This window comes from Podarcis muralis, chromosome 3 (genome assembly GCF_964188315.1).
Source record: "Podarcis muralis chromosome 3, rPodMur119.hap1.1, whole genome shotgun sequence".
In the NCBI taxonomy this organism is placed as follows: Eukaryota; Metazoa; Chordata; class Lepidosauria; order Squamata; family Lacertidae; genus Podarcis; species Podarcis muralis.
In genome coordinates, this window is record NC_135657.1 from 96827179 (window position 1) to 96847873 (window position 20695).

General features: G+C 46.6%; 2 protein-coding genes across 6 annotated transcripts in view; one reads left to right on the forward strand and one right to left on the reverse strand.

The window, feature by feature from the left end:
• Positions 1-3005, reverse strand: part of ERICH1 (glutamate rich 1) — a 54445-nt gene extending 51440 nt beyond the window's left edge. For 2 of the 3 annotated variants that reach the window (XR_013392369.1, XM_077926381.1), the window contains exon 1: positions 2842-3005. Coding sequence is in view for 2 of the 3 variants with exons in the window: in XM_077926381.1 (XP_077782507.1) it covers positions 2842-2866 (25 nt within the window). In the remaining variant the exon portion in view is untranslated. The remainder of the gene's footprint in view (positions 1-2841) is intronic. The other variant, XM_028722399.2, reaches the window with a different exon arrangement.
• A 216-nt stretch (positions 3006-3221) lies between these two features.
• DLGAP2 (DLG associated protein 2) overlaps positions 3222-20695 on the forward strand; it is a 395598-nt gene continuing 378124 nt past the window's right edge. For all 3 annotated transcript variants that reach the window (XM_077926383.1, XM_077926382.1, XM_077926384.1), the window contains exon 1: positions 3222-3604. Coding sequence is in view for 2 of the 3 variants with exons in the window: in XM_077926382.1 (XP_077782508.1) it covers positions 3587-3604 (18 nt within the window). In the remaining variant the exon portion in view is untranslated. The remainder of the gene's footprint in view (positions 3605-20695) is intronic.

Here is a 20695-nt window from a genome sequence, read left to right on the forward strand (position 1 = left end):
AGGAGGTTAAATCCCGAAGGGCCCTAGTCTCATGGGACAGAGCATTCCACCAGGTCGGAAGCATCATTGAAAAGGCCCTGGCCCTGGTGGAGGATAGTCTGATTTCCTTAGGGCCCGGGACCTCTAAACTATGGTTATTCACGGACCTTAAGGTCCTCTGTGGGGCATAGCAGGAGTAAATAAAAGACACTGGGTGTTGCATGCTGCACATTTAACATAATATATAGTGTGGCCCTAAGTAGGCCATCCTTAGCAATCACAATGGTTCAGACAACCAAAACACCATAATGGCCAAGCACTCACATATACACACAGCTCTATGATGCTCTGAGTTTTGCTTCTCTTCCATACCTGCCTGGAAATAAATACCCCCACCAGGGAAGAATGGTTACACTTCATGCTGCAATGCCCCCATATGCATTACTGATGCTCCAATTTTGTCAAATTATAGGAATGCATTTCCCAAATATATAACTACTTCAGTTTGTGCTCCCGAGTCCATTACATCTGGAGCGCTCCCAGTCTCCCCAGGGTGTCCACAGGTTGTCTTCCCACACCACAACACTTTATATCCTTCCATATTATGAGTCTAGAAGTTAGAACAACAGTACTCTGGGAACGGTCCTCTCAGTTTAGTAAACAGACTTTTATTAATGGAATCCTGGTTTGCTGCCATGTCCAGGTGTGATGCAGGCCAGTTCAGGCCAGTGGTGTAGCGTGGGGGGTGCAGGGGGAGGGCCGGCCGCACCGGGCGCAACATCTGGGGGTGGTGGTGAAGAAGAGACTCGAGTGCTAAAATCCACGGGTTAGGGGGCGCAAATTACTTGCCTTGCCCCAGGTGCTGACAACCCACGCTATGCCACTGGTTCACGCCAAGCTGCTTCCCACCTGTGGCTGGAATGCCAACTCTGCTTTGATAGGTACTTTTACGAATCTCTGAAAACATTTGATGCATTATTTGGAAAATGAGGAAACAACAGACAGACTTCCCCATACGGGACACCGGCTGCACATTCCTGCATTGCAGGGAGCTGGACTAGATGATCCTCAGGGTCCCTTCCAACTTTATTCTATGTGACTTCCATCCAAGACCACTAACTCACAGCATTTTCTCAGCACTCAACTTCCACCTTCAAGGCTTGCCAGAACTCTTTCAGGTTCTTTCCCTCGAACAACTGCACGAGCCATTTTCCTTTTTTTAAAAAAAATATATATGCTTTTTATTAAGTTTTCATTTCAAATACACCAACACCAACAAACAAATATTTCAAGTCTTTTTACATCTGTCTTTATGCTCCATAGAGCCGTTGACTTCCCTCCTTCCCTTCCGCAGGTTTTCTTATTCCAATCCTTAATTCACAGTTCCTTAATAAAAAACTAAACCATGACATAAGATTTATTTCAGTCCTGCCAACGTCTTCAAATTTCTACAGTTCTCACTTATATAGACCATAAATTTACTCCATTCTTGTTAGTACTTTCTTTCCTCCTGACTGTGAATCCTATGTGTCAGTTTTGCTAATTCCACGTACTCAACCAACTTTGTCTGCCGCTCCTTTACAGTTGGTGTTTTCCACTTTTGGGCTATCAAAACTCTGGCAGCTGTTGTAGCATACATAAATAATCTTTGGTCCGTCTTCTTAGTATCCTCTCCTATCAAACCTAGCAATAGTTCTTCAGGCTTTTTTGGGGGGAAAGTATATTTAAATGTCTTTTTAAATTCATTATAGATCAATTCCCAAAACTCTTTCATTTTATCACATGCCCACCACATGTGGTAAAAATCACCATCCCTTTCTTTACATTTCCAACAGATTTTACTACTCGCCCTAAACATTTTTTGCTAGTTTGACAGGTGTTAGAGCTATGGTTTTCCCAGTCGTTATGTATGGAAGTGAGAGCTGGACCATAAAGAAGGCTGATCGCCGAAGAATTGATGCTTTTGAATTATGGTGCTGGAGGAGGCTCTTGAGAGTCCCATGGACTGCAAGAAGATCAAACCTATCCATTCTGAAGGAAATCAGCCCTGAGTGCTCACTGGAAGGACAGATTGTGAAGCTGAGGCTCCAATACTTTGGCCACCTCATGAGAAGAGAAGACTCCCTGGAAAAGACCCTGATGTTGGGAAAGATGGAGGGCACAAGGAGAAGGGCATGACAGAGGACGAGATGGTTGGACAGTGTTCTCGAAGCTACCAACATGAGTTTGACCAAACTGCGAGAGGCAGTGGAAGACAGGAGTGCCCAGCGTGCTCTGGTCCATGGGGTCACAAAGAATCGGACACGACTAAACGACTAAACAACAAGATACCAGCATCTAATATCTATCTGCACGAGCCATTTTCCAACCAATCCCTCAAGTCCAACATCGACAGAGACGGGTGGGTGGTGGGCCTCGGGGCTCCCTGGGAATCCCAGGAGCTTCGCACAACTTCACGGAAGCCCGGTTTTCACCTGTCAGCCGTCGCAGCCCCGGGCCGGTTTCCTTTGCCAGCCGATCACAGGTTGGGAGTCCCTGCAAGCCGCTTGAATTCTCTCTCACTCGCGCGCACTATCGCTTCTTGGAGACTTCCTGGGAATACCCCCCCCCCACAACGTCCTTAGTCCCTTGGCAAGCTTTTAGAAGCCCATGCCTGCCGGCAGCTCGAACCACCATCACCCCCACCCCTGGAATCGCACCCAAAGGTGGCCCCACTTAAACTAGACACGGCGAGGGCTCCACCGCCCTCCTCGGAGCAATAACCCAGCCAGAGACCTCCCTTGCCTAGAAGCCGAGGCCACAACCTGTTCCCCATCTTGCATGCACATGCAGCCATTTCCCCTCCCGTGCTCTGGCCCTCACCTTCCGTCCTCCTGCTGAGAGCCATCCTGCACGGACAGCGCGCGCGGAGAATCCCGTGCAAAGCGCTCTCCTTATCCTGCTTGCAAGAAGCAGCAGCTGCTCAGCGCGCTCCGCTTCCTTGAACAACCCGTCCCCGCCCTCCGGCTTCCTCCTTCTTTGGCTGAGGGGCGTGGCCAGCATCAGGGGAGCCGGCTCCCTATTGGTCCGGGGCGCATGGAGCGGGGCGGTCTCCACGCAGCCGGCGTTCGAATCGCGGAACAGGCCTCCTCCCCGCCCCGTCTGACCCGCCCGCGCCTGGGACGGAGCCATGCCGCGCCTTCTGGGAGGGGCGGGAGGAGAGCGCGCGCGCGCCTGCGCGGAGCGTGAGAATTCCGCCTCGAGGGCGGCTTGGACAGCGGCGGCGGCGGCGGCGAGCGAAGCTCAGCGCACCAGTCGCTTAAAGCAGCGGCAGCAAATAGCAGCACCACCGCATGGACAGCGGGAGAGAAAGGGAGGGAAAGGAAGGGGAATGAACAGCATTAAGCAAGCCGCTGCAGCAGCTACTTCGGCGCGCGCGGGTTTGCGTGCCTGAGGGGAACAAGCAGAGAGCCAACGCGGGAGATATAATGTCCTACCTCACGCCGCCGCCTCTCTCCCGCCAACATCTCCCGGCCACCTCGTCCCGCTGCTGCCCCGGCTTCTCCTCCGCCCGGCTCGCCGAGCCCAGCATGCACCCCGCGCTCTGCTAAGCGAATAGTGCCCTAGAATGTCAGCGCTGAAAAAGGTAAGGGCGTCGAGGGTCGGGCGGTGGGGCGCGCAGGGGGGGGGGGGGAGGAGAGCAGGTAATGGTGGAGTCCCGGGAGAAAACGGGGTGGCGGGAGGGGTATGGGAAAAGTGGAGGTGCGGGAAAGGGGGCACCCAAGCTGGGCTGAGGGCGCGAGCGAGCCGGCAACCATCCCGGACGGCGCTTCAAACTCCGTGGGAGCGGGAGGCGAGGGAAACAGCTGGTGGGGTTCCAGCTGCGGGGGGTGCGAGGATTGAGTCAGGCGGGGGGGGGGGGAGTGCGGAGCTGTGAGAGGAACCGGCGCTGTGCCGTCGCTGCCGCTGGGCTTTGGCTCGGCGTGCAGTCCCTCGGTGCTGTCCGCTTGGGGTTGTTTCAGTGAAAGGGTGTATTGGTGCGGGGCGGGCGGGGGGGGGGAGAGATGTCGCCCCGGCTTTGCCTCGCTTTTCTCCCCTCCACGCGGCAGCCTGCCGTGCGAGGGTTGCCGTGGGCTGGAGACGCAGCTGCTGCGGGGCTGCTCCTCTCCCGGTTTGGGGTGGGGGGGGGGAGGAGGAGGAGGCGGCAGCGGGGACGGTCGCTTTAGCGGGGGCTGCGGTTATTTCTGGGGGGGGGGGGGAAGAGCCACTCCTGGGTTTTGGGGGGGGGTTGCTGGGGGTGGGAGTCGCCCCGGGAGTGCTGCTGGGCTGTGTGGGCACAACTCCTGCAAGCGGCTTTTTTTGGGGGGGGGGAGGTGAGGGGTGCACATTTTAGGGATATTCTGGTGTAACCCATCTGTGGTTGTGGAAGGAGCAGCTTTCGTTTGGGGGGGCCTGTTGGGGGGTAACTACAAAAGAAGCAGCAGCAGTGGGGCAGGAGAATGAATGGAATAAGACAGTTCGAGGGTTTGGGGAGTGAAAGTAATATTGAATGGGGGGGGGAGAGAGAGGACCCGAAATTAATGCCGAGGGACGGTTTTTTTTTTGGGGGGGGGGGGGTTGTTGAGGCAACTTGGGTGATGGGTCGGAAGCGAGGCCCCTCCAAGCACAACCAGGCTTAACAGTGACTGAAAACGCTGGTGTGACATTTTGTGAGTTGGGGGTGTCTCTCGTCACCCAAAACTGATTCGTTTCTTGTGGGGGGGGGGATTAGTGTTGCAGTGACAGTCTGGGTACACGGTGTGTGTGTGTGTATGTGTGACCTCCAAGAAATAACGTGGTGGGCTTTTAAGCTCCTAAGGTGTATGTGGAGTTTCTTAAACGAGGGAAAGATGGAGGATGCGGAGGTAACTTCTGGGGGGGTTTGCAGAGGTACCTGGAAGGGTGGAAATGAGGTATCTCGCCACCCAGGATCAATTGGGGGGAAATGAGGATCTTGAAGCGACATTGTGGGCCCCTGATTAGGGTGTGTGTGTCTCTCTCTCCAAAATAATGGGGAGAGGATGTGGAGGTGCTTGTGGGGTGGTGGTTATAAACGAGGGAGGGGGAATTATTGGGACCGAGGTGCCTGTGCATCTGTGGAGTGTTCTCTTCTCCCCGGACGAAGTAGGGGGAAATAAATGAGAGGGGTGGGGGTGCTGGCGCGGAGAAGGTCGAGTTCATGTGTGAGGCTGCTTCTGGGCCCCCCAAGCGCAAAACCGGGGATCGCACCAGGAAGGTGTCGGGCCGAGAGGGACGTGTGCGCGGGCGCGCGCGCTCTGTGTTCCTCCGGCTGCTGCTGCGGTCCAATGCGCCCTTGCTGGAAGAAGCTGTGCGCCTCGTTGCTCCAGGCAGCGCCGAGCGCCGTCCTCTGCTGCTGCTGCTGCTGGCCCGGGCTCTCTCCGATTGCCTCGCTCTTCCTTGGGCGAGGGGCTCTGGTTGTAGAAGCGGAGGGGTCTGCCCGACCAGATTCAATGCAGAAGAAAGAACTCGAGAAACTCCGTGCTTCGCAAGGCATGACAGGGTGCTTATTTTTTTTTATTTTTTTTTTGGACGCGCTTAACTACAAATTGAGAACGGTGCAGCTCGGTGGCACCAAGCTGAAGCTCAGCGAAAGGAGCGCTACCTCGTGAGAAACCCAGGGCAATGGGGACACACGTACATGCACGTGTGTGTCAGCGAGATTCGTGGTGCCTTGAGGCAGCAGGGGCGCCCGGACAAAATTGCACCCTCACCTCCCGCAGGCAGAAGAGGCAACTGGCGACTCCTCTCTTTTTATTTATTTTTTAAAGGCTGATTTCGGAGGGCGTTGGAAGGGGTTGCTTTGCCAGAAAAAAAAAGCTGGCAAACTACTGTATTGTGGAGCGGGGGGGAGTGTGTGCTATTAACCGCCTCCTCCCTCCTCCACTGCTCTCTCTCTATCTCTCTACACACAAAATGCATCGTCTCCTCCTCCTGTTGTTCCCTCAGCAATGCAAGCAAGCATGAATCTTTCAGGAGGGCTTGAAATGGGGTGAGGGATTTCAGAGCCTGGGCTTGAAGGGTTTGCAGACGGAGATCCCTTCATCTCTACTTGAGCCTTCAAACCCGGGCTCGCTCTCCAAGGCAAGGAGCCAATCCCACGCGCGTCCTTTCCCCGAGGCATTGCCCAAGAACCGCGCCGCTTGGTCCCCCACCCACCCACCCACCCTCACGCTTTGCGGTAGCCGAGCTGCGGGGAAGAGTCTCTCGGTGGCGAGGAGTTCCTTTGATTCCTGCGCGGGCGGCTGCGTCCTGTGTGCGGAAAGCAGCTCCGCGCCAAGGCAAGCGGGTTCACACGGCGCGCACGTCTGTGATTCATGGCGAAGGTGAGGCCCCGGCGCCTCCATCCTTGGCAGAGCAAGGCTCGCATATCCAGCCGCGAACTTTGCGCGGCTCTTCCCCCAAAGCGAAAGAGCAGGACCAAAAACTCTCGCTTGTTGTCGGTTTCTTTACGGAGTTCGGAGACAGAAACAATCCAGCGCTTGTGATTCTACCCGCACGTGGGAATCAAATCACTTGCAGTAAAGTGGCGTGGCTAACTTGGCCTGCAAGTTGTAAGACATCTTGCTCTCCCAGCAGGGACAGCCCTCTTCGCCCTTTTCTCCATGGGGGGGGGGGGGAGTCAGAACAACGAGGAGCCTCTCTTTTCTCACACTACTATTGGAGGAGTACTTTTTTCCATATAGGACTTCTTGGGATTGAGTGGATCACATACACGTGTTTAGAAGAACCAAGAGTGCTGGCAGTTCAGGAAGAAGTTGTTAATGGGGTAGGGGGTGTTGCTGATGCAGCATTGAAATTGTCCTTTGGTGATTTCTGGTGACTCACAGTCTGGCATTGTTAGGAGTCAGAGTAGCATACTACACCATGTAGCATTTTCAGTCTTAAGAGATACGAAACTGGGCAAAATTGGCTTGATGAACAAAGCACTGGTTGCGTCTCAAATTTCAAAATGCCCATAGAAAGAGAGAGTGCAGACATTTTTTTTATTGTGAAACAGTGAGGTTTTAGCTTCACTATGATGGCTACTCAAGGAAGACTGCATGGTTTTTCATAGCATTGTGACACTCCAAAGTTCAGAGTTTAAACTGGGTCTGAATGGAATACTCGTAATATATTACAGTCTAGATGCCAGTTGTTTGACCAGCTTCCTGTTTCCAGCCAGTGTGGTGCAGTGGTTAAGAGCGGTAGTCTCCTAATCTGGGGAACCGGGTTCGTGTCTCCACTCCTCCACCTGCAGCTGCTGGGTGACCTTGGGCCAGTCACACTTCTTTGAAGTCTCTCAGCCCCACTCACCCCACAGAGTGTTTGTTGTGGGGGAGGAAGGGAAAGGAGAATGTTAGCTGCTTTGAGACTCCTTAAAGGGAGTGAAAGGCGGGATATCAAATCCAACTCTTCTTCCTGCCTGAGACTGGCAGGTTAATCATGGTCCTAGTGGGCCACCGTACATAGCAGCTGGGTTGTGTTCACCTTGATAGGTCACAAGTTGTGAAATGCCTACTTCATACTAAGAGGGCGTTACAATTTTCATCAGTTTTATATTTGTTTCTGTTGATATTTTTTTTAAAAAGAAACATTTTCACGCCTATGTTCCCTGGCTTTATTATGACTTCCCCAACTAACCACAAACACCTCCATAAGTACAGTAGACTCCATAAGTCACATTCTGAGACAGATGGAGTTAATGTAACCTAGATAGAACAAATGGAACTAAATGTGTGTAATCCCATTTCTGACATTCTCCATTATCTACCTCTGATTCTCACATTATTCTCATTACAGCTATAGAATTCTAAACTGTAAGAAATACCTTAGTTCTTCATTCTTCAGGGCCCTAGTTACTTCATGCATGATAGATGTGCAGACAAATACTATGCATTTTCACTGAGAAGTCCCACAGAATTCACTTTTTTCAATCAGCAGTTGTCTGTTTCACTCCCCATGTGATCTGTTAATTCCTGACTATAGCAATTTCAACGGGAACAACCATCTTCTATTGGATTGCAAGTGAATGTGATCTTGTGTTCAGGAAAGATCACAACTGGTGTGTTTTCAATAGTCCTGTAGCTGCTGCTATATGTAACAAATGTTATAATGACATTTGAATTGCACTAAATATTCATCTTGGGAAAGAAGTCTCCCACTCACATTCAGCAACATTTTAAGACTTCCAGATTTCTCTGTCTTTAAGGCTGGAGTTTGCAAGTATATCATGATTTATGACTCATTTATTCCAATGCATTGTTCAGCATTGAACTAGCTCTTATGTAGTGATTTGGAGACATATACAGTTATTTATCAAAGATCTAATTCTGGCACTAATTTACTTAGCACTACTTTTGCTTTCTAGAAGCTCAGCTCATAAAGGTATGCATACATATGATCAGTGCTTGCATTAGTTTTACAGTGCAATGCTAACCATGGCTGTGTACGCATTACCAGTTTAAAATGCAGCGAGGTCACTAACACGGAAATGGGTGAGCATTGATAAATGAGCAATCTGCTTTCCTTTATAGTCTACTCTATGGTGGTACCTCGGTTGTCGAACGTAATTTGTTCTGGAAGACGGTTTGACTTCCGAAATGTTAGACAACCGAAGTGCAAAGGGTGGTTGGCAAAGTCAATGGAGAAAAAAGAAACAAACGCAGCGGAAGCCTTTTGACTTACAAGGCACGTTTGAAAACAGAAGCAATTACTTCTGGGTTTTCGGTGTTCGGGTTCCGAAATGTTCGGCTTCCAAGACGCTCGAAAACTGAGGTACCACTGTATTTGGAAGTAAGTCCCAATAAGTTCACTGTGGTTGTCTACACGCTACACCTTTAAAGTACATTCGAAGCACATTCTTCCTCTCAGTGAATTCTGGACACTGTAGTTTCCGCCTCACAGGGTTACAATTCCCAGAAACCCTTAACAAACAATAGTGCCCAGAATTATTTGGGGTGGGGTGGGGAAATATGCTTTGGGTGTGCCTTAAATGTATAGTTCTCATGCAGCCTGTGACTTAGTTCATGGTATGCAAGCTTAGGACTGACATCTGTGGAGCTCAACATGTCTTTTTGCGAAGTGAGGTAGCATGGATTACTGCAGTTTGAGAACCCCTATCCGAGTTGTTGTACAGTGGTACCTCAGGTTACATACACTTCAGGTTACAGACGCTTCAGGTTTCAGACTCCGCTAACCCAGAAATACTGCTTCAGGTTAAGAACTTTGCTTCAGGATGAGAACAGAAAACGTGCTCCAGCGGCGCGGCGGCAGCAGGAGGCCCCATAAGCTAAAGTGATGCTTCAGGTTAAGAACAGTTTCAGGTTAAGTATGGACCTCCGGAATGAATTAAGTACTTAACCTGAGGTACCACTGTATTGTCTATGTAAGTAAGGAACCTCAGCCCCAGGAGCTGACTGTGATTCTCTAAGGCTTCTCTACCAGGACATACCCATCAAAAATCTCTTGAATACTTTTGGCTGGCGGAAGTGCGACCTTGGACTTTGCATTAATTGCTTGGACAACTTTAGCCTCTTGCATGTGGCCCTCAAGTCTGCAAAAGTCTCCCACTCCTGGTGTAAGTTGTGAGGGACACTAATTAGGGTGGTGGAAGTGAAGGAGTATGCCTTCATATTTCAAGACCCATATGTGATCATTCTTAAGGACCAGGACACCTGAAAGATCATCTCATCCCTTACATACCCAGTTGATCACTGTGCTCTGCAAGCAATACCATCTTATCAGAAGATGTGTTCTGCACAATACAGGAATCGGGCGTTTAGTACTGCGGCGCACATTCCTTTTGGATTTCCTTCCCGCTAAATATTATGACATGCATAGTCTCCCCTGTCTTTTCAGCACCTGCTGAGGACCTGCTTTCAATAAACCTTTTAGATTGAGTTTTCTCCCAGCCTACAACCATGTTATACTTATTTCTAAATGTTTTTTAGAAGTTTAGAAGTTTTAAGATGTTTAATTACTTGGGGGTTTGCTATCATGCCCTTGTTCTTAAAGAAGCCCAGGCATCAAATAAATAATATATATTTGGGTATACCTTTGGTTATAAGGTCTCTCTCTCTCTCTCTCTCTCTCTCTGTGTGTGTGTGTGTGTAGACGTTGTGCCCCAGTTCCCAAGTACAAATCTCACCATAACCGTTACCTCACTTGGTGACTTAGACAAACCTCTGTATCTCCACCTGACTTTCAGTAGTGAGATAAGAATACTGACCCACCATCCAGGATGGTTTTAAGAATTACTAGGGACGCAGGTGGCACTGTGGGTTAAACCACAGAGACTAGGGCTTGCCGATCAGAAGGTCGGCGGTTTGAATCCCTGTGGTGGGGTGAGCTCCCGTTGCTCGGTCCCAGCTCCTGCCAACCTAGCAGTTTGAAAGCACGTCAAAGTTCAAGTAGATAAATAGGTACCACTCCGGTGGGAACGTAAATGGCATTTCCGTGCACTCCCTCGGCCAATAAAGCGAGATGGGCGCCGCAACCACAGAGTCGTCCGCGACTGGACCTAATGGTCAGGAATCCCTTTACCTTTAGCTTTACCTTTAAGTTTGTGGAAAATGCAAGGGATATTCTAAACCGCTAAATAAATGCATATCACCATCGTAATCTGCTTTATTTAAATTTTGAAGAAACCCTTTTTCACCACCAATACATTTAGTGAGCATATGAATTAGGCTGAAATCAATGTGATTTACTTCCACGTAAAAGCTTTAGATTGGGGCAAATAATTTTGTAACTATTTGCAATAATCAAAACAATTAAATCAGCTTTCACCCCTCCTGGTAGGGAAATGTCTATCATTATTTCCCGTGGAGGGAATTGTGTATACATGTGACATATCAGGACCACTCACCTAGAAGGTATTCCTTCTGCTTTGCCGATGGTCCTCACCCACCTCCTTTTCCACTTCGAATATTTTCTTTTGGCAATTGATGTGTGTGTTATGTGTATAACAAAATGATAAACAAACTTTACATTTACAAAGCTTTAAATTTGGGTAACTTTATTGGACAATTACATAACTTGAAGAATCAATGCAATAATTTTGCAAATTTAAAGTGAGGGATAAAACTGATGGTACGCCTATTTTTAATAGCCAGGAACAATTAAAAATGCAGTTACATCAAGTAAAATCAATTTTCTTTTACAACTCTTATAATCCTCTAGACGGTGTTGGCAGTAGAATACTGAAATGGCTTTTTTGATCTTAGTATATGTCATTGGGGGCTTTTCCAACTACATGAGTCAAAGGAGAACAGCTGCTGCAATTCAATCTTATTAACAGGACAGACCTTGCTAGCTTGTCGGGTGATCAACAGTGAACTTATTTTATTTCAACAGGCATGTTGAAACAGAGGCCACTAGACCCTATTTCTAACTCCACCTTGTCAAATAGCATTGTCCTTGAAGTTATAATTTAAATTGGCTATCGTGTAGTCCAGGCATGGCCAAACCTGGCCCTCCAGATGTTTTGGGACTACAATTCCCATCATCCCTTACCTCACCGGTCCTGTTAGCTAGGGATGATGGGAGTTGTAGTCCCAAAACATCTGGAGGGCCAAGTTTGGCCCTGCCTGATATAGTCTATCAGCATTGGGTAGATCTGTTTGTACTCCTTTGTTTCCCCCTTAGTTTTTCAGGGCAGATTATATTAGAAGCTTCTTTCTTACAGAGAATCCATTTTTGCCCAGTATAATCAAATCTTCCTTGTCAGCATGAGTAATATAATCGATGTGTACTGTTTTAGGAATCTTTTGGGGTGGTGTTGGCAGGGAGAGAAACTCTCCTTTGAATGTTTAAATTTTTGTTGCTAAAGATAATTTTCTCTCCTTCAACTTTGTTGAAACCCTCTTGGCTTGTACCATCCATGTGTGCATCATGGTTTTATGGATGATTCAATACATATTCACACTTTAGAACAACCCAGAATTTGGCAGACAGAATTCAGTTTTAAAGCTAGTCATAGCAGACCCCTGGTTTTCATTCCACAGTACTGTATGGATATTCATTGAACCAGATGACTGTATAAGGACCTGCCTTTATACTATTGGACCACCTGTTTACTCGGTCTGGCAGCAGCTCTTCCTAGGTCTCAGGCAGGTCGTTCTATAACCTGTTACTTCCAAACCTTCAAAAGGAGCCTGTGGCCTTATGGAAGCCACAAAGCCTGCAGAAATGGGTTCCACCATCACTTCATGATATGCAGGTGAACGACAACACCAGACCACATCTGTGAAGCACATTCCATATTGATGCAGCCCCATTGATGGAAGTGCTAATATATTTTCCTTTTGCCGTTAGAAAAATAATAATATATGTGCAACACAGAACAGCTGGGACAGAATCTAAGTGGAATGAAACATAAAGTAAAGGTAAAGGGACTCCCGACCATTAGGTCCAGTCGTGACCGACTCTGGGGTTGCGGTGCTCACCTCGCTTTATTGGCTGAGGGAGCCGGCGTACAGCTTCCGGGTCATGTGGCCAGCATGACTAAGCTGCTTCAGGTGAACCAGAGCAGTGCACAGAAACGCCGTTTACCTTCCCACCAGAGCGGTACCTATTTATCTACTTGCACTTTGACGTGCTTTCAAACTGCTAGGTTGGCAGGAGCAGGGACCAAGCAACAGGAGCTCACCCCGTCATGGGGATTCGAACCGCCGACCTTCTGATCGGCAAGTCCTAGGCTCTGTGGTTTAACCCACAGTGCCACCCGTGTGTCCTAATCTCCTTTTATATCTAACCTAGCTTTAATTTCAGACCTGCATGAGATGAAGAGTTTTCATGCTATAAATGATACACACAGCAACAGAAGTGTGTTCTTGTCGTCGTCCCCCCCTTTCCCCCCAAGGGAAGTAGATTGGTACTGCACACTCAAACATAAGAGAGTTTAATTTTACTTACTATCCATTGGGTTTATTAATTTGATTGCATGCTGTTTCTATCGCTAGTACTGTAAGGCTATGATTCTAGGCATGCAGTCAGCATTCCTTCTGCTACGAAGCATAATAGGACACGTCCTAATTATTTCTAACCAAAGCGAGAAAATAAAAACACTGTTTTTGCATCGCAGGGAAAAAAATCATTGGTAAAACTTAGCAAGCAATGTAATGATAGAATTCTCGTTTCCCTAAAACAAGATGCTCATTTCTCCCACAGATACACTAGCTGAGGGACCATAAAATTTGTTGGAAGCACTGCCATTCCTGCAGAACTCAATTATGTGCTGCTGGTGTTAAAGACATCCCAGTAGAACTCTCCAGATCAGTTGTTAGAACATTCCACTGGTGCAGACATTCTGTCAGTGTGTCTATGGCGGTGGAGAGGCTGGAATGAGGCAGAGACAAGGGGAGGATGTGGGCAGCACTTCAGTGCACTTGCTTTATTCCTGTTAGTGGCACAAATTGCCCCAGACGTAACACAAGAAATTAGTTTCCTATTGATTCCTTCTATGACCATCATTGTCACAGTCTCTGTGTGGTGCTCCACAGGAATGCCATTTTTTGTTCCCACCCAGGTTGTATGTGTCGTCCCCCCTCCCAAACTGAGCAGGTGTAGGATAACATTCCTTGTTCTACTAGCATAGTTGTGATCCATCTCCCATTTCGGTATAAGCAGAGTATAGAATTGCTGCGCCCATCACCCAATGATTGATGCTCCTTCATGGAAATCAATGGGGAAATGACCAAAATCACACTCAAAAAATTTATTTTGTATGCATTTTCTAATAGGTTAAAAGGTAAAGGGACTCCTGACCATTAGATCCAGTCGTGACCGACTCTGGGGTTGCGGCACTCATCTCGCTTTATTGGCTGAGGGAGCCGGCATATAGCTTCCAGGTCATGTGGCCAGCATGAGTAAGCCGCTTTTGGCGAACCAGAGCAGCACACAGAAATGCTGTTTACCTTCCCACTGGAGCGGTACCTATTTATCTACTTGCACTTTGTGTTTTCAAACTGCTAGGTTGGCAGGAGCAGGGACCAAGCAATGGGAGCTCACCCCATCGCGGGGATTCGAACTGCCGACCTTCTGATCGGCAAGTCCTAGGCTCTGTGGTTTAACCCACAGCGCCACCCGCATCCCTTCTAATAGGTTATCCTGTTCTAAAAGAACTTGTTGGAAGTGCTGACAAACGTAAAGGTTTGTTTATAAAGGGGACATGTTTTATAAATAAATAAAAAACCCATTTATGTGTTAAACAGTTCTGGAAATGTATCAGTCTTTCATACCAGGTATTTGTAAAGGCTAATCTGACATGACTTTTTCTATTACAGATTTTTGAGATTTACTTCAAAGGTGTTGTCATGAAAGCCTGAACTCGTCTTCTCCTGCATTACAACACTATATTGTGTACTAGATTGACCAGGATGACTAATATCTGTTCTTACCCACTTTTGGATGAGGAATTTTGCTGGAAAATGCTGTAACATTATTTGAGTTTCAGGGCAATTTTCTCTTCCGCCCACCCCTCTATATTTACAATATAAGTATTCAATTAAATAAATTGGTTTCCTTTGATGATCCATTCCACATTGCCAAATAATTCTGTTTTGTCCTCCTTTCTTTTGCAACAGAATTAATAGTATTTATGTCCATGTGATCCCACTGAATGAAGCAAGAGCCATAAAATAACTCCTTTGGGACTAACTACTGTGCAAATTTGAAGAGAGAATTTCCCCTCATTAATCTGGTAAAAAAGAAGGTTTCCCATAGAGGAAGCTGCTAAGACTGGAACAAGTACTCTGTCATCCCCCCCCCCCCCAATTTCTTTTTTTGCAGCAATACCCTCTGGCAAAAGCTCTATCTGGGCATTCAGATGGTTTCTATCTGTTAGATATCTTGACGTTAGTCATTAAGTTAGGCAGTAAAACACAGTCTTGCAATCTGGATTTCTGTCAGCCTTTTGTTCTAATGCTATGGAACAGCACGATTTCGGAGAAGGTTCTGAAGTTTTGCGTCCTGTGCATTTGTGCATTTTGTGTAACGTATTGAAGGTACAGCCGTGTAAAACATTTTTAACATCTCAGCAGATCTCCGGTGAGTTAAGAAGATGTATTAATTCATGGTCCCCTTTAGTCAATGGATTGAAGGCATGACGGCACTCGCAGCTTGTGAACAGATTGCTTATAGACACAAACTATGTTTGGATAAATATATTGATATTTGGAATGAGTTTATACAGAATATAGTAGGCTATTGATGATCATATATGTGTTAGCATATATAAGAATCTCCTTCTCTCTCTCTCTCTCTCTCTCTCTCTCTCTCTCTCTCTCTCTCACACACACACACACACCCTTATGTTCCTAATTGCTGTACCCTTCCTCCAGCAGCTGCTTGTCAGTGGTAAACATCATGGGGAAATAAGCTGGTGCCCTGTAGGATCCCATAAACCAATTGCCAAGGAATAGTAATGGTCAGCACCATCTGCTGGGAATTGCTCCATGCTGGAACTAGCACTAAATAATGCCATCTCAACCTATCCTGATATTGTTGTTGATAGCACCAGAAGTCATCAGGAGATCAAGCAAAGTCAAAAGGGATACAATCTTCAGTATAAACTGGCTTCTGGGGCAACCAAGGCTGTCTCAGTTACAAAATCAGATTTGAAGCCAGATTGAATAGGAATACCTAGAGGAGGACCACCATATGCTTGAGCATCTTGTCCCCAAAACGAACATTCAAAACAAGGTGTTAAGTGTCTAAAGAAGACATCTCCTACAGTCTTACCTCTGCTTTGCATAAATGGTTGGGATGCTTTGCTGTTGAAGCATTTATAATACCTTGTGCCCACCTGCCAGGAACATTTTACCTGCTTTTATCAGCAAGGATTGAGAAAGCTGCGAGTGCAAGTGGTCAGCCTCTTACCTCTATTAATACTATTTACATCCTTACTTAGGCTGCACAAGCTGAGGTCTCAGACACTGTAATCAGAGTTGAGTCCAAGTTGGAACAGATGTACAGTATATCTAAAACTATATATAAAAATACCTTTTTGGTGCAAAATTGTTGGGGGAAGGATTTAAATGCTCATGTTAGCACAGCAAAACTTATCTGGAACAGTAGTTCTGGGAAATATCCTTGCATTCCTCATTGTAAGCATGATGAATTGTCTAAGTTTTTAATAAAACATTGCCTTCCACAATAGTACTAATTATTGCCAGTTCTTTATGCAGTGACCACATTGCTGTACTTAAGCAGGTCTGTGTTGTCAATGGCTGGTTGGGGTGACTGCCTGAGAACATACCCTCTAACACCTCGTTGGCAAAATCTGGGACACCATCTTCCCAGAAACCATTTTCCTGTTTTTGTGTATGCAAGAGAACAGTGGCCATTTGGGACTCTGTGATTTCACATGTTTTCATGCCGCACCCCCCGCACCCCAATGCTGTTGGGGGCATGGCACCCTAAAGCACATGTTTTGGGGCACCGCATGAGATCACAGCCCCCCAACACCTTTTTAAAGGGGAAATTGTGGCACAAGATCACGGTGTCCAAAATGGCCACCATTCTCTCGCAAGAAAAAATGGGATGTCTCACACACTTGTGGGGTGTGTGAGAACCACATCTTACATACTCTTGAGTTCCATGATGGAGGAAAGACGTGATATAAATGAAACCATGATTTCAGAGCAGCCTTCCCGAATCTGATCTGATCACCAGATGTTTTGGATAACAGCTCCCATCATCCTGACAGGCTGGCTTGAGCTGATGGAAATTATAGTCCAAAACATCTAGAGGTTGGAGAAAAACATCTTAGGCCATGGTGTTCCAAAGAAGGCACACTTGATGCCAGCACCAGGTTCTTACAGACACCAGACAAAAACTATTTTTAGTTTGCTCAGGTTTTAGCCAGCTTAAAATTTAGCTGATGGTTCTCTTTCATCTGCCAGATGTTTGATTTGTATTTTATTGTCCTGACATTGGCTTTGGGACCAAATTTGGTAAAGAGTAGCAGAAATATTTTAAACAAATCAATAAAACAAAGCACAATTCCCAGCACAACCCCTGCAAGAGGACATGCTTATATAGGTCCCATACATTTCATTGTGGTCTGCTAAGTATAATTCCTTGGTGGATTGTACTGTTAAGATCATGACTGTCTTGATTTCAAAACGAACCCTTTCAGATTTCAGCTGGAATTGGTTTGTGGATAAAACACTCAAAAATTGATTGCCACAGTAATATTAGCACCAAGAGGTGGATTCTATTCTGTTCATCCACCCACAGCATTCTTAACAAAGAATTTTTTCCCCTTTGGACAGAGAATTATATGAGAATATTTAGCTCAAAAGGTGGCCTGGTTAGGAGAATTCTGAGAAGTGGTTGTCAAACAAGTGTTTCCGTGGTATTTAATGCTAGACAGTGTATGTTTATTGTGCAGTACTAGCATCATGGAAAAAAAGGATAAATTGGGCTTTCCTGTTGGAGAATGGAAGAGGTTAAAGAGAAAGTGTTCCTTTCTTTCTCATATTTTCTGAAAGGGAATCTATTAGTGCAGGAAACTCTAAATGCAGGTGTTTCATTTCAGCAAAGTCTTGGTATAGCAGACTCCCTTAACAGCTGATTCTAGCACCAAATTTACGGGGTGGCTGAACATAACTGCTGGGCATTGCTTAACAACAGGTGACTTTCTAAAACCGAAGGCTTTGGTAACGTGAGAGGTCCTTTAAGAATATTCGCCCATTGGTTCAATTCTGCCTTTGTTGTCCCTCCCAAAAGCAGGGAAGTAATTCCTTTTCAGGCCCAATTTAAAGTGCTGGTGGCTACTTTTAAAGTGCCAAACCAGGGCTTTCCAAATTTTCATGTTGGGGTGATAAGCTTTTCAGACATGCATCATTTCGTGACACAGTTATTTAGCTTTAAAAGCAAACCAGAGGTTAAACGGACCCTTTTCCAGCCCTGGAAGGAGCGTGGGGACTGAAAGTGTTCGTGTGACACAGCTAAACACTGCAGCCGACACACTAATGTGTCGCGACACAGTTTGGAAAGCTATGTGCTGAACAATGTGAGACCAAGCAATCTGAAGCATTGTCTGCCGTCCTTCTTGCTCCTAAGACCAGTTTTTAAAAAATCCTTCTGACAAGCCTTCCACTATTAGGTTGTTGGGAAGGAGGCCTTTTCCAGTGTGGCCCCATGACTATGGAGTTACCTCCATAAATTGATACTTATTACCCATTTCATGAATAGCTTTAATCCGCTCCTTGAAGACTTTTAAAGAAAATGTTGGTACTTTTTTTTTTTTGCTGGTGGCCTTTTAATATGGTATTTTTGCTATCTGCTTTTACACTTATATTATTTTAGTCTGCTGATACTGTTTTTATCTGCTGCTATGACAATTTTTAGATGTGTTGCGCTTTTATTTTATGACTGTAATGTTATAGATAGTTAACATGCTGGGAGGCGACCCTGAAAGGCAGAAAATAAAATTAATAACAGAGATGTTTCTGAACCTATTTCGCTTAGCCTCTGATATTTTGTACAGCTATATCCGACTCCGCTTTCTCTATTATAGTCTTCCTGGGAGATAATGTGGACCAATTGCTTCTCAGTTGTTAAGTAGGGACCAGATTTTTCTTCTTCGTAGACTGCAGAGGTTGCAGAAATAAAGCCCACCTCTTCATTAACAAGTAGTAGCCTGGTTTTGGTTCTTCGGATTGATAGCAGTTGGTTGTCGTATAGGCATCATCAGGAAAACAATTTCAAAGTTTATGTCTCAATCAGAATGTCACACTGTGTGTGTGTGTGTGTGTGTGTGTGTGAGAGAGAGAGAGAGAGAGAGAGAGAGAGAGAGTTTGAATTCTGTAGCATGGAATGCAGGGAATCCAACACTGAGCTTGAATTTATGTGTAAACTCTGCAACAAGCTTAATGTACAACACTGCACAGACCTAGAAATTAAACAAGCACCTCATAATCTCAGGACTGCAATACCTCAAGTACTGCCTCCCCGTATATGAATCGACCCATACCCTGCAATCATCATTGGAGGCACTTTGTGTGCCTCTTCATAGGAGGTCTGGAAGGCAGCAATAAAGGAACGGGCCTTTGCTGTAGTGGCTCCCTCCTTGTGGGGGAATGCTCTACACAGGGAGGCTTGCATGGTGCCTTGGTTCCATATCTTTAGGCGCCAGGCAAGAACATCCCTCTTCTCCAGTTCTTTGGTTAATTAAGCAGTCTATGACCTTTAAAATTATCTTTGTGTTTGTTTGTTTTTTTGGGGGGAAGGTATTTTGTTTGTTTGTTACTATGTTATGTATCTGTGTATAGCCCCACAGAACAGAGTCGGGGCGGAGGAAGGGGGGTGCAGTGGGGGTGGACCGCCCCGGGTGTCTTCACTGGGGGGGGTGACATTTGGCGGGTGGGTGGCATGCCAAATGTCCACCATTGGTGGCTCGCTCCATCCCCAGCTGTGGGGTGCGCACGCCACTCCACACATCCGAGCGGTTATCCCGCGTCTGGGAGGGCACCCTCTGACCCGCCCCCCTCGGGAGCGTGCCCACCCTGAGCAGCGTGGGCATATGCAGCGGCGTAGCGTGGGTTGTCAGCACCCGGGGCAAGGCAAGTAATTTGCGCCCCCTAACCCGTGGATTTGCGCCCCCTAACCCGTGGATTTGCCCTAACTCCAGATGTTGCGCCCGGTGCGGCCGGCCCCCCCTGCACCCCCCACGCTACACCACTGGGCATATGCTCCACCGCTGAACAGAGTGTGGCTTACTTCCAAGTAAACATGCATAGGATTGTGTTACACACGTGAAGGAGAGAGTTTACTGTGCTCAGAACTCATTCACATGAGTACTTAAAATGAAAACAAAAAACCATGCATATCCTAGACATGGTACCTGAAAAATCACATGACCTCATACCTGACTGCATATTCAGAAAGATTATTGTCGGTTGCCACTCTCCAGGTGTGCACCAAGTGGGACACAGAGGGTGGTGCTAAGGGATGGAGAGTTCTCTACCTATAGAAGGCTGTCCCCAGGGAAGTTTACTTGGTTTTTACGTTGTTATTTTTTAAGAGCTGGATGAATCCTTTTGTTTTTTCTAGGTGGTTTCTTTCTCTCTTTTAAACCCTTTAATCCTGAATTTGAATCGGTTTTGTGCTTCGTTATATACTGCTTTTATTTCTGTGTAGTTTTGGCAGTATTTTATTTTACATTATATTATCTGAATAGAACGAAATTATATTATCTCAGCATATGCAGTCTTGATTCTTCTTTTTTAAACTGAAGAGCAGGATATAAATAAAAATGTACTGTGGGTGTGGTGAGAAGGTCATTCGAACTGCTTGTCAGGCACGATGATTTGGCAGGATGCTGCAATTCACAAACTACAGTATGTGCTTGTAACGAACCACTGTTTTCTATGTGCAAAATGCAGTGTGGGCTTTTAATTTATTTCTTATATGTAGCTAATTGTCAGCTGCATGCAGAGCGCTCCCAGGAACCAGCCTTTATGGGCTAAATGAGGGGCACGAAACAACAACGCCCTGTTCTTGCCACGATTGCCCTTTTGCTTTTTAAGCTTTGGAGTGGGAAAAGTACCAATTAGAAAGAGTATCAAAGGCTCATTTCACATATGACATGTTGGGGTGAGATCATATGCGTGGCATACAAAATGCAGCGTTCTTACTTTTAATTTGCTCATGTGCCAAAGCAATCCAAATTGGCAGCCATGCAGGGCAG